Source organism: Prionailurus viverrinus, chromosome E3 (assembly GCF_022837055.1).
Source record: "Prionailurus viverrinus isolate Anna chromosome E3, UM_Priviv_1.0, whole genome shotgun sequence".
NCBI classification, from domain to species: domain Eukaryota; kingdom Metazoa; phylum Chordata; class Mammalia; order Carnivora; family Felidae; genus Prionailurus; species Prionailurus viverrinus.
Window position 1 is genome coordinate 3,226,225 of NC_062576.1, and position 16,711 is coordinate 3,242,935.

A 16,711-nucleotide genomic window follows, 5' to 3' on the forward strand; every position below is an offset into this window, starting at 1 on the left:
GAACCATGATATCATGACCTGAGCTGAAATCAAGAGTCAGACGCTTGACTTGACTGAGCCACCCAGGCACCCCTAATTCACAAATTAATAAGAAATTTAATTTTTAGTTCTTCATTTCTTAATTCTTAGTGTTCCCCCTGCATGTTTGGGTTATGTTAGCAGAATGATTTTTAAAAATCTGTGCAAAGAAAATGTCCGAAAGTAATAAGTAAAGCGAATGTTAACAATGCATATATTGAGTGGTGAATTTGAAGTGAGTTTTTTCCTTTCTTTATGCTTTAAGATATATTTCATATTTTTAAGAATTGACATTGTATTGTGGAAATCCATTTTAATAAAAAGTACTGTGCTATTATGAAGTAATTATCAATCAGCTGTTGTTTAGTTGAATTATAAAACCATATTCTTGATTGACTATTAAATCACACCTCATGAAAAATATTGTTTTTTTCCCCAGTCTCTTTGTTTTTTAATTGAAATATAATTTATGTATAATAAAACAGAGATTTTTACAGTACCCTTTGATGAGAGTTTTTACCCACTGTACTTAAGATACAGAACATTCCAATAATCCGTAAAAGTCCCTCAAATCCTTTTTAAATAAACGCCTCCCTTCCACCCAGGCCACTGCTAACCTGATACTGATGATATGCACTCATTTTTGTTCTGTTTGGAGCATCATATGGATGGGACTGCACTCTGGGTACTCTTTTCTGTCTGTTTCATTCAACGGCATATCAGTATTTATGTGTCTTCGTCACTACTTTAAAAACGCTTTCTATTCATCTTCATGTTTAAATAACTGGACCAGTGGTGTGGCTAGGAGGTGCCAGAACCAGAGCGTGGTCTGAGGTCTCTGTGAGCCGGAGCTCTTTCGCTGACTCTGTACCTGTTGCTTTCCTAGCGCTTCTGATCGGGAACAAGGTCGGAGAGCCTCCGCTTGTGAATGACGTACCTTGAATGTGATGCTGAGGAACTCGGTGGTGAGGAGTTCTCCACAACAGCATGGTGATTGATGCTTTGGGATTGAAAAGTGCAACAGACTGCAAGTTTGTTACCAGAAACAGACAAATTCCCCGTTTCCTGTAGCAAGTATTTATTAAGTCGCTACTGTGAATCAGACATTGAGCCATTTGCTGCCGGAGCTCTGGCTGTGGGGTGGTCTGACTGGACCTTTGAGTCAGGGAACTTGGTTTGAGATGTTGTCATTTTTAAGTGTTCCTCCCTTGAGCAGGCCAGTTTCCCTGAAGAAGATTCTATCTCTGCCCTGTCTAGAGGGTGGAAGCTGGGCTTCCAGCATCCAAGAGCTTGAGTTGGGGTATGTTGGCATAAGTTCAGAGAGTCTCCCTCTTTCCAGGAAGGTATCCAGACGCTGCTCGTCCAGAGTTAGTTCTCTGAGTCCAGGTGCCCTTGTGTCGTCCTCTCTTAGTGCTCGTCCTGCTGGCAGAGGGCAGGCACTGGTTGTGCACAGTGGAGAAGGACATCCAGGTGCAGGGGCGGGGGGGGGGGCAGTTTAAGAGCCTCTCAGGTTCTGCTCCTTACTTCCTCCTTTTCCTTCCTTCCTCGGGTAGGTCAGGCCCCCCGAGAACCTCTGGGGATCTTACACTAGTTTCCCCTTTGCTAATTTTGGATTCAGGTGTAGCGTTTTCTACCAATCCGTCTTGTTCTCTGCTGTGTTCCCTTCACCTTTAATTGAAAATCCTTTCCCGGTTGTTCCAGTGACGTTTCAGAAGAGAAGTAAACACACACTTCCATTCTGTTGTCTTTATGTTGGAAGTCCTGTTTGTTAGTTTGTTAAATTGTCCTAGGAATAGAGGTCTCTTTGTTAATTTTGTGTCTTAATGCCGAGACCAGTTCATAAGTGGTGAATTTCTGTATTTCTGAAGATCCGTGTAATTTTGACTCCAAGCATCTTCCTGTTACCCTGTCAGCAACGTATCCTTCTTCATTCTTAAGGCGCATCCCCCTTACCTGGGAAGGAAGGTGGTGCCAGATTGTGAAGTACCTTGGGTGTCACCAAGGTACCTTTCATGTGGGAATTGATTAGGTCCCCAAGCTCCCCTCGTATCTGCCAGCCCAGGGTTTCCCGTGGTGGGTTTGGGACCTAGGAGTTTAAGACACTCCTCACCCCACAATGGCATGAAGTTCGAGTGAGGGCCTAAATAATTTAGGGGAAATTTAGGAGAAATTGAGAGGGAATTGTTATGGTAGTTGGATAATGTTTTAAGGAACCAGAGAGGAAAAAAGAAACCCCAAAGCCCAAACACATGTGTACTGCTGTCACGACTTTATGGTTGCAGGCGCCGGGATGCACAGGGGTCTCTCCGAGGGGTCTCCTCTCGCTGCCCTCCTTTTCCTGTTTTTGTCCATTCTCCCCATTTGGCATCATCTCCCTTCTGCCTTTTCAACCCGGTCACTAACTGGCGTGGCTCAGCTGGTAAGAAATGGCTTCTGGTTTTGTTGTTTCTGTGTTGAAAACTCCCACCACCGTTAGGGGAAGAAGATGACCCACGGGAGAGGTTTTCCACTCGTTCCCTCCTCTTCGCTCATGGCACCTAGTTCCCAGGCTGCTTAGTTTTCTTTCCACGGGTAGGGCTTGTTGGGGAGCCGGTAGCTAGGGCATTCTCCTCGACACTGGAGCATGGCCGTAGAGACCACCGAGTTGGTGCTTTGTGTTTAGCATTTCCTTCAGAGACTTGGTATATGCCTGGTGCGAACACTGTTTGTTCTCATATCACTGTTAAATCCCATATTTCTATGAGATTTACTGGGAAAGTGACAGAGGAGCCATGGGTCCTTGCCTTGCCACCTGCAGGGCCCAGGAGGGAGCTTCTGGCAGGAGTTTTAAGCCGGACAGGCTGAGTTTTTGCTGGCATCAGAGTGTCCATGTGAGAGGTCCTTGTGGTCTGGAGACTGGTGGGTTGGAGCTCAGCAGAGACGGAGTACTTGCCTGGCCCCCTGCCCTGAATTGCAGGCTCTTCGGGAGCAGCACCACATCTCATTTGTCTTTGCCACTCATATGTCACAAGTGGCACAATCATGGAATGTATGGGTGCTCAATAAACAATTACAGACTGATTAAATGAGGCACTTACCACCATGGTGATCATCCACACCGAGGTGAGTCATGGGCATGAGCGAGGCTATAGAAATTACTGGGTACATCGCCATGGCCAGGCTTGTCAGCTCAGGGCATGTGGGATCCACACAAATGAGTGAAGAGTGCCTACTTTAGGGTGGCAAGCTGCTTCTGGCTCGTGGCTCAGCGTCAGGATAGACCGGGCTGGCCCGAGAGCGCAAACCTTATCTGATGGGGCAGCTGCTGTCCAGCCACAGCCAGTAGACCCGGTGACAGAGCCCCCAGTTGTTCAGATTTAAGCAAAACTCTAAACGGTAATGTGAAATATCCTGATTTTAAAATTCACATTTGTAGTACTTGGAGGAAACAGTAAAACATGCGTGGGTCAGATTTGGGGCAGTCCTTCGCATTGTGGCTTCTCGAAAACCAAACAGGAGGAGGACCGGACTGGTGGGAACCTTCATATGAGGGGCAGTTGGGAGAAAGAGTCCCTTCACAGGCTTGACAAAGAACAATTAAAGAGCTAGAGGGGAGCAGTAAACTTGAATCAAAAGGAGGAAAGACTTTCAGGAAATCTGGGGAAGGATGATGGAGATGTGCTCTGATGTATGTGTGGTGTGGAGACATCACATAATCAGAGAACACAGTGAATCCGTTGTGAATACAGAGAGAATTCATTATTAGCATTAAGCGCTGGTTCTGGCCTGGCCTAAATACCCAGGCCTAGACCGTGACTTAGACATCAATGGAATCGAACTTATTTTTAAAGTTATTTCCTTAAAGCTTTGGCAAAAAAGGACCCAAGTTCATATAAATTAATTTGACATTTGAAAACCATTATTCATGCATCTGTAATATAATACCTTAAAGGCATATTTAAAATATTTCAAGGAATTTACATGAAAGTGTCAAGGAAACCACTCTTTTTATATCTTCACCATGAAAGGATGGGCCTTCATCTGGTCTGTCTGGTGAGAATTATGACAGGAGATCCTAATCCAGGAGGTTTTATTTTATTGGAGGGAAGCCCAGTTAAAGTCCCAGTATTAATTTTCTGTCATGTTATCTACCAAAGAACACATTTCCGAAATCTCTCAAACATTTGGCACAATTATTTCTATTTGCTAAACTTGATCAATGTTTTTCAAGTGACATATGCATTTCAAGGCAAAAGTGAACAAGGTATATCCTTGAGTATAAAGCATATATCCTATCTCATATATTGGACTAATAAAAGAGATTTTCGTTTTTATTTGTTGAAGTAAAAAGTTTGTAATTGTAAATTAATCATTGCTTCGTGCAAGTTAGAAATTGTCTGGTTGGACAAACAAAACCCATTTGCCAAGTTCCTTCCACGTGCTTTCCTATGCCCAAGGCTGCGTGGGTGTTCCTTACGTGTACTTTGGTACTCTCAAAGCTACATAGGTTGATTCACTGTTATCATTGTGTTGCAGTAGGTATTAGTGGGTATAATCTATACCACATGCTGGTCATTCTGTGCCTCCCTGTCTTTTCCCATGTGTCTTCCTTGGCCCAGGAACGTCCCACCTACTCCCAGTCCCTTTTGCTTCTAATCTTTCTGGTGAACTCCTCCTTACTCCTCAAGGATACTTGGAAATGTCAGTACTGCTAGAATTCTCCTTAACACCCCCTTATTGTTATTCCTATAACCCTTGGTATGAGCCCTGGATAAAGGGAGCACTTACCAAATAACATTTTTGGTTTGTTTTTTTTTTTTTCGGTAAGACTGCCAGCTTCCTTAAGTGTGTGTCATTAATTTTTGCATCGCGGCATGTATCTGACATAGGGGAGCTTTTCAACAAAAGATTGTTGACATAGATTGGATCTGTTCATTAGGACAGACAGATACCACTCCAGTGTGAGACTCAGGAAAATAAACTATTAACCCAATGTGTTATTAGCCATTTAGGTTAACAGTCTGATGAACTAAATGTCCTTATATTGTTACTATATCATTCAAACAAAGGAATAAAAAATAATCTTCAGGGGAATAAGGGCTAGGTAGATACTTAAGCCTTCATAAACTAAAAATCCAACACTAACTTATAGTTTGAGATATATTTCACATTGATTTAAAAACTTAATTGATGGGTAAGTAGTCAGGGACAATGCCAGCCTCGAGAAATTTCTTTCAGAGTGAGAGTTTTTTAAAATAATCTGTGATAAATTTCTATTATGTCAAAGCCTGATATTACATAGTTTACACCTTCCTTGAGTAAAACCATCATGCAGAAATCTACTGACTGTGGAAGTCTCACAGAAAACAACTTAGATCGTTACTTTTCTCCCAAGAAGAATGTTGAAAGGGTGATCGAGTATATCACACAGATCCTGTTCACCCTCTGCTTTGTAGAGATCATGAGTATGGCTCTACTTTGTGCAGGCCTGTGTGTCCAGCACGGCCCTTGCTCCTGTTCCAGGGCAGAGCACTGGGTCTGTAGGAGAGAAGGACTCAGTGCATAGGGACTGTGATGGGAAACACTTAAGGCTTAAGTATGCCCAGTTCATGCTGCCAGGCCTGGCATATGGTAGGTTGGCATTTCACGAGTATCTTTGCTCCATTGCTTTATTAAAGTTGCACTGATACTGTAGTCAATATAACTATCAAAAACTTTAAAATAGAAGCTATTTTCATCTATAAAAACACCTTGCGGTAGCTTTCAGCTGTGTGATATTATTGTTTCTCTTTAAACCTCTCTTGGAAGGTATGTGGTAGGCTTGGTGGGTTTTTGTTGTTGTTGTTTTATTACTGAAGTATAGTTGACATACAATGTTATGTTAGTTATCAACAACATGTTGATTTGACATTTCTGTACGTTAATGCTCACCATGATAAGTGTAGTCACAATCTGTCGCCTTACAGCATGATTACAGTCTCATTGACTATGTTCCTTATGCTGTACGTTTCATACCCGTGACTCAGTTGTTTTATACTGGAAGTTTGTACCTCTCCATCCCTGTTCCCTGTTTCACTCATTGCCTTCTCTCCCGGCAATCACCGGTTGGTTTGCTGTATTTAAGAGGCTCTTTTATTCTGTGTTTGCCAGAAGTACCTTCAGAGAAGGCGTAGAGCTCTAACAGGGGCCTTTTTAAAGAGTAAATGGAGAAATGAGAAAAAAACATCAAAAACAAAGGAAGACTTCTAGGAAGGAAAGTGAAAGGATTTATCCTTGCACCAGAAACTCCCCTCGAACAGGGACCAGAAATAAGGGGAGGGCCAGCATCCTCCAACCCTTCAGTGCTTGTCGTCTTCTCTGGGGCCTGGAGCCTCCTTTGGGGCAGATCAGCCCGGGTGAGTTTGTATTTGTTGTTGCTCTTTTCATCCTCAGGTCTGGGACAAGCTTGGAAGTCATGTCCTATTTGTATTTCAAGTGTCCTGTCAACATGTGTTGAGCTATGTCTCCAAGGTAACTGAGGTTATTCCTCGTTTTAATTTAATTTTTAAAAATTGAGAAAGTAATGTTTCTACCCCTAGCAAGAAAAATGGAGATCTCACCTAGAGGGGTTGTCACTGAGGGGGCATTTGTGATAGGTTTTGGCGTTTTGAAGAAGTAGGTCCCCTTCTCCTCGGCCTCCCTGGTTTTCTCTAAGCGTTTAATTTCTGTTTTATGAAGTCATTATCTGTTGTGGTTGCGAAGGTAAAGCCACAAGGCCAGACCCCCGCCCTATTGGGCAGCCATCCTGACAAGGCAGGATGGGCTGGGCAGGTCAGGCAGGTGGTGACCTCCCCTTCCCATGGTCTGCACTTGAGGAGCAGTATCCTTTCAGGAGCCACATCTAGTAGCAGATAATCCAGAGGGCACATCGCCGCACAAAGGCAGGTCGGGAGATCCGTAAGACGGCCATTCGCTTATTCTGGGAGAAACTTTGAAATGTCCTTCAGTATGTTTCTCAGGCTGTGTTATGTATGCTTACAGACATGGGCGGGAATTAATAAGAACTTCATTTTTATAATGCATTTCAAGTCCTATTGATGTACATATGGTTTGTATTTCATTTTTGGATTATTCTGTACAAAAAGATCATCTTTCAGAGCATTTGATGAATGTTAGCTTTTAAATGACTTCAGAATATTCATTTATTGGTTACTGGACAGTAAAATCACCAGTAGCAGCATGAGTTTTATAAACTTTTTGTTTTTACCATCAAGAAGGACTTTATTTTTGAGAAATGATCACTCCTTTATTCACAGATTGTTACTGCCAAGTGTCTGTGCTCCTTTCAACTTGTTTCATTCTTTCCTCAACCATAACAATTGTATAGTTTTTGTATTTGAATTATTTTGCTCATAAATAATGTTATTCTTGGCTAAAGGCTTTTCTCTTTTAGTAAATGCTTTTGACTATCTGGCCTTTATAGCATCGATTTCATTTTTAAATGCCTACGGAGACATGTTTGACTGCTTATAAATTTTCTGGTACAGTTCTGTAAGAATTCCTCACTTCCAAGGACCATATGTATCCGTTTTGGTTTCCAACACTTTGTAACTGCCAGAATAATTTAAAACACGGGTTTTTTTTTGTTTGTTTGTTTTTTCCTTTGCAACTTAATGCAGAGCATTTTGTCAGCTGAGGCAGGGTAGGAAGTGGCACGGATGAAGCAGCATTCCACCTGTAGCACCTTCCAGAGCGGGGTGTCCCGAGACCGCTGCCTGGGAGTGTGAGTTGTTAAAATTCATCTGTTTCATGCTTAGGCCACGCATCCATTGTGGGTGGGCAAGGGGGTTTCTGCTCAGTGCCGTCCGTCCTGGGCTGATGGAGGAGCTACCGCATCAAATGCTGCTGATACCTGTCTGGGAGGAGGGGGGTGCAGCAGGTGTGTGGCTCCCGGGCCCCTAGGCTTCTGCCCCAGGGTGAGCCCTGTGGTTTTGCGTGCGTTTCATTGGCTGACGCGAGGTGACGTCACTTCCTGAGCAGGCGGGAAGCGCAGTTCCACTAAGGCCCCAAATGTTCTGTGGGCAGCAGGATTGCACCACACATCCGTAAGTGCGGTTGTTTGTTTGTTTGCTTGTTTCCTTGTTTGTTTGCTAGAGATGTTTCCGCATTGTGCAGAATGAGAACAGCCACTGGTGTCAAAGCTGTTGGGAGGGGGAACAACTTAAACAGCAGAGAATTAATGAAGGGATTTGAAGCGAGTAGCCGGGCACCAAGTAAACAGTTGGGTGGAATTGCCAGATGGCCTAGTGGTAAGGATCAATTTTAGCCGAACTCGCCTGAGGATCTGGGGGAAGAAAAGGTGGACGTGGGCGGATGCCAGCAAGGTGGGGCTTCCTCATGGCTGTTGCCTGCTGGAACTCTCCTTGAGTCCTCTTCCTTCAAGGCTTAATTCAAATATTAGTGAATTGGCCGTGGTTTTTTTCCCATTCAAATGTGAACTCCTCAAGGACGAGGGGTCACTTTCGTGTCCTGTGTGCCTAGCACATACTCACAAGCGCCACCTGGTTATTCGGTGAGTGAGGTAGAGCCAGCCTGCGGCCCTGTCCCCCCAGTGCCTGGGGCTGCAGCCCCTTTGCTGACGCAACATTTCACAAGCTGGCGGCTGGGGGGGGGGGGGGGGGTGTTGCTGGGTGCAGGGGGCAGCTGAAGCAAGATGGCATTTCTGAGCCCCCCGCCTGTGCCCTGCTCATTTTGGTGGGGCCGGTGCAAGTAGGAGTGGCCGTGACTAGTGCTGGAGAGCTGAGGAGCTCTTTGTGCTAATTTGTACTTGGTAAGGGTTTTCTGTTCTGTATGTTTTTGTTTCGTTCTTTCCACCACTGAGTGTACCAGGATGAGGGAAACCTAAATTAGCATGATCTAGTTATTTAAAGAATTTAACAATTCTTGGTCGAGTCTTAACATATTTTTGTTCTTATGAAATTGCTGAACATAATTAGACAAACACTTTAACCTCAATCTTTGCAGCGTAAAACAGTGGTTCTCCCAACCGGAGAGTGTGTCAGAGTTGCCTGGAGCCTGGAGCGTTTGCCAAAACCCAGATTGAGGGATCCCGCTTCCAGAGCCTGGTCAGCAGGTCTGGGTGGGGACTGAGAATCCACATATCCAAGTTCTCAGAAGGTGGGAGACTGCTGCCCCGGGGGACCACACTTGCACCAGCAGTGGTGTCGGGAAAGGTGCTCGAAATGAGATAAAAATGTATGTGTTTACAGCTCCATAATGCTACCAATAAATATTTGACTTTATGTAAGTTACTCAACCCCCCTAGTCCTCTGTTTCTTTCCTGTGGAAAATGAAGGTCATGACTGTTGGAGCTCACATAGCATCAGTTGAGATGGTGTACGAGAACCATGGAAAAAAAAGAGTAAGGCTCTGTAAATGCATTGTCTTATGATATCCTGTGTATTAGCCATGAATGGTTACTTTGTATTCACGTGTATTCAGGGTGCTGTGCAAGGGAGTGGAGGGCAGCATATGAAAAGGGAAAGAACAGCAAAAGTGTGGCAAAGGCCCAGCACCAAATATGTGAAGGGGACATGAAGAATTCAGGGAAGGAAAGGTAGCAGTGGGCTGCTCGGTGGCCTTTGCCCAAAATGTACTGTGTAAAGACCATCATTTCACAAAAAGCCCCTGGTTCTTCTGTGTTGTAGAACTGTCTAATTGCAGAGGTGGTGTCCTGAAACCTAGAAGTCTGTCATGTGAGTGCGTTTTGACTAAAGTCTTTCCTTATGTGGACTCATTCTTAGCTTACTTACCTTAGGGTTTTGTAAAATAAAAGTATAAAATTACTCATTTTGCCAGCATTTAAAACTCATGATCTCAGCAAGATAGACTTGTAAATCCAAATATCAGAAAGATATAAAAGGTCTTTTTCTTAGTCCTTATAGGCTACTATAGACCATATTATTGTCTATAAAGAACAGACATTTACTTATCTATCACAGTTCTGGAGGCTGGGAAGTCCAAGATCAAAGCACTGGCAGATTTGGTGTCTGGTGAGAGTCCCTTTCTGGTTGAGGGACAGTCATCTTTTTACTGTGACCTCACAAGGTGAAAGGGGCAAGGGAGTTCTCGGGTGGGCCTTCCCTCTTATGACCTAACCACCCTCCGAAGCCCCAACCTCCTAGAACTATCACGCTGGGGAGTAGTTTTCAATATATGAATTTGGGGGGGTGGCTCCTTCTGATCGAACCAAATGAGTTGAGGAGAATCTCTGAGTGTCTTGATTTAAAAATATAGTGTATATAGAGTTGATAGTTGACCAGCACTGGCTGTTTTCTTCTAAGGCACATGACCTTGTTTGTTCGTAGAGTTTTAGATATTTTTATTACAGTTTAATCCTAAGGTTTTAAAGTTATACTTAGTAGTAGGTTTAGAAATTAATATTGAATGCTAAATATTAATATTTTTATTATGCTTTAAGTGATTTAATAGCTCACTATTTAAGATAATAGCGATCCAAGTATATATGAAGATCTGATGTATGATAATGCTGACAAAAATCACTTAAAAGATGGTTTATTTAATAAGTATCATGGGTATACCTGCCCATTCTTCTGGAGGAAAATAGTTTTAGGCACCTTTTTTACCCTATGTACAAGAATTAATTTCAGATAAATTATCATGCTAAACATTGTAAATACACAAATTGTAAAAACAGGATTCGAGTTGAGATGTGACTTGCTCCAAAGCCACGTGGTACATTTTAAGTGTTGATAGATGTCATTGTGTTATGTTTCCTAAAGGAGTAACGTTTCTGTTGCTCAATATTTGATTGTTCTGGGGTATTTTTTGGTCATTATAAATAATGCTGTGATGAACATCCTCATATGTAAATTGGCAAGTGGATGCATGAGTATTTTCTTAGAACAAATTCTTAGAAGGAAATAACTGAGTTAAAGGCTATTTTTAAGGCTTTTCAAATGCATTTTGAAATTGCTTTTCAGAAAGGCTGTGTGTGTGGATGTAATGATTTTATTGTGCTGCATTCAGTATCTCACTATTTTTCTGTTAAAGATAGATCATTGTTATAGAGAAGTATTGCACTCAAGTTTCTGATGAACTTAGGACTTCATGTGAAATCTGGAGTTAATATTTTTTATCCATTTTATCATCTGTTACGACTTAACATGTTAATAAGCTCATAAAGAAAATATCACTTCTTTGATCCCAAATGTCTCCTTCTCTAGCATTATTCAGAGGGTTCTGTTAAGATCCAGTCCCAAGAGACAGCAGCTGTAGGGTTCTCCTTTCCAGCATATCCACATACCAACAGTGCTGTGCTCAGAAGCCCCTCCACTCTTACAGTCTCGGAATTACATCTCTTGGCAGAGAGAGCTTGCTGTGAACATGGTTTCTGTCGCTCTCCATTATCTGTTCGATGGAAGTACATTATATTTCCAAGCTGTATTAAAAACGTGTCCTATCTTAAGACTTACTCCTTTTTTTTGTTATCTTTCATGTGTACAGTTCTTTTTGATAGAATCTAGAATTTACTAGGTTAATTCCGAAGGCCATGAACTGTGCTTTCTATGAATTCTAGTCTTCCTGTGAGGATGCATTCTCTTTGTGGAAGCCACCACAGGGTTGGTACAGCATTCTTTATTTTTCTTGCACATACCTTTTGTGCCTTCATCTGCAACCAACAAGAGGCAGAGTTGAAATAAAGACGTCTCACGAATTGTTTGATGTACATAGAGTACCTTGTGAGTTGCCATTTTACTTAAAATTTTTAAATAATATATCGTGCTAAATATTATCCCTTGTGCCTAAGGAAAATGAAAGAAAGTTCTTTCTAGAGCAGAGGGTTTTATGTCCTACAGTATTCCGTGTGAAATAGGGTGGAGATGTGTTATCAATCACAGTGCACTCCAGACTGAATTTAGAGCGTCTACATCTTGAGATCAGAGTTACCTAGGTCCTGTGCAATGGGGGTTTTGGTTTTGTTTTACTTTTTAGCACAGACTTAGACTACTGTGCCGTGAGGTGAAAAGTACAGGCGTTGTGTAAGTTGGACATGAACAATAACGTTGTCGTTCTTTGTGTAGACAGTTTTATTAATGCACATAAAGGCACCGTTTTTTACTATTGCCCTTCTAGTCACTGTAAACTAATTAATATGCAAACAGAGCCTGGAATCATGACTTCTTTTTCTTTGCATAGATAGCCTAGTTTAAATTTAGCCAGAATGGAAAAAATCCTATTTCCGTGCATGTGACACTAAAATAAAACAATGCAGCTCCATTTGCAGTCTCCCGAAATGTGCATCTAAAAATATATATTTAGATATGTTACATAAAAAACATAATATTTGTTAAATGTCAGCACAACTATCACAATTATGAAGATATTTGTGAAGTCAATGTGAATTTTTAGCTTTACCTACAAATATATATACATGCATACATGTATTTCTCAGTAGATTTATGGATATATGTATCTCAGTATATATGAACATATATTGAGATAACACAGATTACCAGTGATTTATTAGGAAATTTGCAAATTTTAGGTATCTTGTGATGTTTAAATGAACCAATATTTCAGTGCCTGAAACTTTTAAACCTTTACATTTTATTTCTTCCCTTCAGATGAATTAGTATACTCAAAATCAACACGTACGGCAATGTAAAAATTACGTAGGTATTGCGCGTGTTACCAGGGATTGGTTTAGAGCAGTCCCTTTGGACCAGTTGGTTATAGCACAGATCTCACATGCCTTCCACCCCCAAAACCTGTCCTTGTTATTGCTGGATACTTACTGTTATCCCTTCTTTGATTTTATTGGAATTGTGTTAATTAGAGTATCTTTGCCCATCTCTGATGAAATAGTTCTGTTTTCCTCCATCCTTATACTTGATAGAAGGCTACTAAAGGTGAACTTTGAGAACACATAGAACAAGTCAGGATTCTCTTGTACTGATTATATCCATTCAACAGGTGTGTCCAGGAACTTTTCGCATGCTTTGTGTGATATTATTACTATGACAAGTGATGGTTTAGGAAAGAACAGACATCTTGCGAGAGCTCTTGTCATATTTCCTTCTGTTTTCACGTTTTGATATTTCTAAGAGGTGTTTTATTCTGGAAAAGATGAGCTTCTTATAATTTTATGTTTTGCAGTATTGCTCAGGTGCCTAGTTGAAATGAACATATTGGCTTATTTTGAACCTTCATTCATCATCCATGATTGTTAAAAGAGGTAACAATCATCCATGATTGTTAAAAAAAAAATTGTACAAGTGTTGGATAAACTCAACCAGCTTTTAGTAAGTTTATTTTAGCAAGGTAGGGGAATGAACCACCGATTTAATGGCCCCACCTACTTTTAAGTCATGCAAACTAAATTTTCTTTTTTTGCTTTAACATCTCTTTGCTTTTTGATCTTTAGTGTTTTATTTATTGGTAGCATTTGTTTGCCAGGAATAGATGTTTTTAATAGTTACAACCCCTCCAAAAAAAAAGCACATCTGTGTTCATAATGCAATATTTATTAATATAGATCATATTACTTTACTATATCAGTACCTGATGGGTACGTGAATTATTTAAAATGAGCATCTGTGCACTATTTTATGATATTTGAAATAAAATGAATTTTTAATATTCATATGTAATACAATCTGCCAAGAGTATTCTGGTAAAAGTTTTCAAATCCAAATAGTAAGTCAGCTGCAGTGTTTCTCCCTCACTTTATAGGTCAAGCAAGCCTAAAGTTGGACACAACCTTCAGTGAAATTTTTTTGCTTCAAAAATGGGATAATTATGTATATATTTATACATCATTATGCTAATAATTTTCGAGTCAGTTTAACTTCCAGCTTGCTTGCATGCCTCTTCTGTCCTTTTTTCTGGAATTAATGCTATCCAAAAATAAAGCCAGAAACATCAATTTAGCCGACCTCACTTTCTCCCTAAATTTAGAAGTTTTATATAACACAAACTTTCTTTAAAAGTTTTCTTAAAGAAAAATTTGCTCAACGGAATTATTTAAACCTGGAAATTGTGAATCTTTTTATCAATCTTTAAAAAACTCTTAATCTTTGGGAGACTGTGTGGGTCTGTTAAGCATCTTACTTGCACTCAGGTTATGACTTCATGGTTCGTGAGTTCGAGCCCCACGTCGGGCTCTGTGCCTATAGCTAGGAACCTGGAGCCTGCTTCAGATTCTGTGTCTCCCTCTGTCTCTGCCCCTCCCCCGCTTGCTTGCTTGCACGCATGTGCGCTCTCTCTCGCTCTCGCTCTCGCTCTCGCTCTCTCTCTCTCTCTCTCTCAAAAATAATAAAACATTACAAAAGAACACAAAACCTTAATCTTACCGAGAAAATTTAGTGTTGGTTTCATTCAGGTGTTAGTTTGAAACAACTCCTAAGGGTCAGATCGGATTTTCTGGTTAGCTGAAACCAAGGCCCCGGGCCTCAGGACCTCTCTGTTGGGAGTATGCTCATGGAGCCTCTCCCCCTTCCAGAGGCTGCTGGAATTTTACCTGCCTTCTCTCCCCACACATCTAGGCTGACAGAGTCTGAAAAGAAGGCAGAATTTGCTGATAGGTTAGTTTGTGATAGTATTTTTCTCTTTGGAAGTAATTATATTTATTTTGGTGGATCACATTTCAGAGAGCTCCTTTCTGTTGAGTTGATTCCGGTCAGTGTTTGTGAGCCAGACTGACCACAGAGTAGGATCTTAGCCTTATTCGTGGCTGTGAATCCTATGAAGCTATTTATCTTAGCTGTCACGCAGTTTGCTAATTAGGTCAGTCTAGGGGTTAAGGGAGGTGAAGGACTGAAATAATCATTGCATTCTCAGAACAAAGCCCACTCATTTTGTTCTGTCTCATAAACCCAGAAAAGGAAGATAAGTTTGGATCTTGCTGTTGCTTCCATCATATTCCTTGCTGTATCTGAAGATTGAGGAAGATATTTAGATAAGTACCTTAAGAGTGATACGGTACATATGTAGGTTATACTTATTTTCATAACGTTTTTTATTCTCAAACTTAAACCTGTTAATTGTAGAACATTTGGAAAATACAGAGAAATATGAAAGAAGGACATTTAAAAGTACCAACGATGTCACCATTTAGAAGTATAATTATTTAATGGGTTTCCTTCTGGCCTTTTCTATTCATATGTTTAATTTGATTTAATTATTGCTTTATACTGTCTAACAGTAGCTAGTAGTTTCTGAGTGCTTATTTGATAGAAGGTAGTGAGCTAAGAGCATTACATGTGGTATCTATTTAATGTTCTGCAATCTATGAGACAGTAATTTTCCAGTGATGAATCTAAGACTTAGGAGATTTTGCTCCATGTCAAAAAATGAGAAACTTCGGACATCTCGTCTGCACGAGAGGGCAACGGTCTATTTCTCCTTCTTTCTCCCTTCTAAGTGCAACTCTAAACCCTAGAAACAATGCAGGAGCAGAAAAGAACTCTGAAAGGTGGGAAGAAGCAGGTGACATGTTTTGGGACCTTTGCACTGGAGGAACCATACAATGGCAGGGCCTACCACACTCCCCTTGCCAGGAAGATCCAGCCAGACCTGGCCCATCTTGACCCCCGAACTAGTGATACAAGGCAGCTCCAGTGGGTGCCTTCCTTCCTTGGGTCACACAGGAGCAAGCTGTGCCGCGTGCCACAGCAGCAAGAGAGTTCAGTAGGAGCCCCTCCAGTGTTCACCAGCCAGGGCACGCGTGCGCCATCCTTGCTGGGCCTCAGATGGCTCTTCTCCTGGACAGACATCTGGGCATCTGGCACTTCCTGCTGCAGCACACTGCCATAGCTAATGGCCGAGCCAAGTAGCCTCTGTCACCATGGACCTGAGACTCCTCTCCCGTGCTGAGACACACTAGGTGGCCAGGAGCCACAGGCGAACGGGATCCTGTCACGGTAAGCACTAGGCCAGGGAAGCCTCTTCCAGCCTTTGGCCTAATCACCAACCCCCTTTCCACTGAGAGCCATGAGGCAGCCAGGGCTGGGGAAAGCCCTTCCAGCCTCTCAGGCAGCACCAGCAGGACCTGTGGGTGTCCCATTGGCCCCAGACAAAGAAAGCAGACCAAAGAACGCTATAAAGACTCTGAAAATTAGGCGGTCTTTGGAACCACAGCCCACAAAACTAGGCCAGGACCTTTGTGCTGAACCTAGACAGGGTGATGGCCCTGACAGAAAATCAACAAGGGTAGAGAAGAGCTTAACAACACTGTTGCCAACAGGACTTAATTGGCATTTCTAGGACTTGGTGGATTCACACGAAGAATCACTAACAGAAAGATAACAGGAAAGTCCCCAGGTAAAATGAGATCACACAGTTGTAAATGATACATGGGCCAAAGAGGTCTTAAAGGCAATAAAAATACATAGAACCAGGTGGAAGTGAAAACAACATATCAAAATATGTGGGATACAGGTAACACGGTTCAGAGAGGGAGATTTATAGTATTAAATTTTTACATACAATTGATGAAATGTCCCCAATCATCTCAGTTCCTACCTTAAGAAATTTGGAAAAGAAGAACAGAGAAACCCAAACAAACAATAACCCTGAAGCAAGCAGAAGGAAGGAAATAATAAAAAGCAGAAATAGATGAAATTGAAAATAGGAAAAGAATCAAGACCATCAAGAGAGCAAAAAGCTGCTGCTCTGCCAAAAAGAAAAAAAAAATCATTCAAGTTGATAAATT

At 41.6% G+C, this 16,711-nt stretch overlaps 1 protein-coding gene across 2 annotated transcripts in view; it reads left to right on the forward strand.

The window, feature by feature from the left end:
- The first annotated feature begins 950 nt into the window (after positions 1–950).
- The window catches only part of SDK1 (sidekick cell adhesion molecule 1), a 597,942-nt gene continuing 582,181 nt past the window's right edge, over positions 951–16,711 (forward strand). For both annotated transcript variants that reach the window (XM_047838939.1, XM_047838940.1), the window contains exon 1: positions 951–1,008. In XM_047838939.1, the coding sequence (XP_047694895.1) occupies positions 966–1,008 (43 nt within the window). In that variant the 5' untranslated portion in view covers positions 951–965. The remainder of the gene's footprint in view (positions 1,009–16,711) is intronic.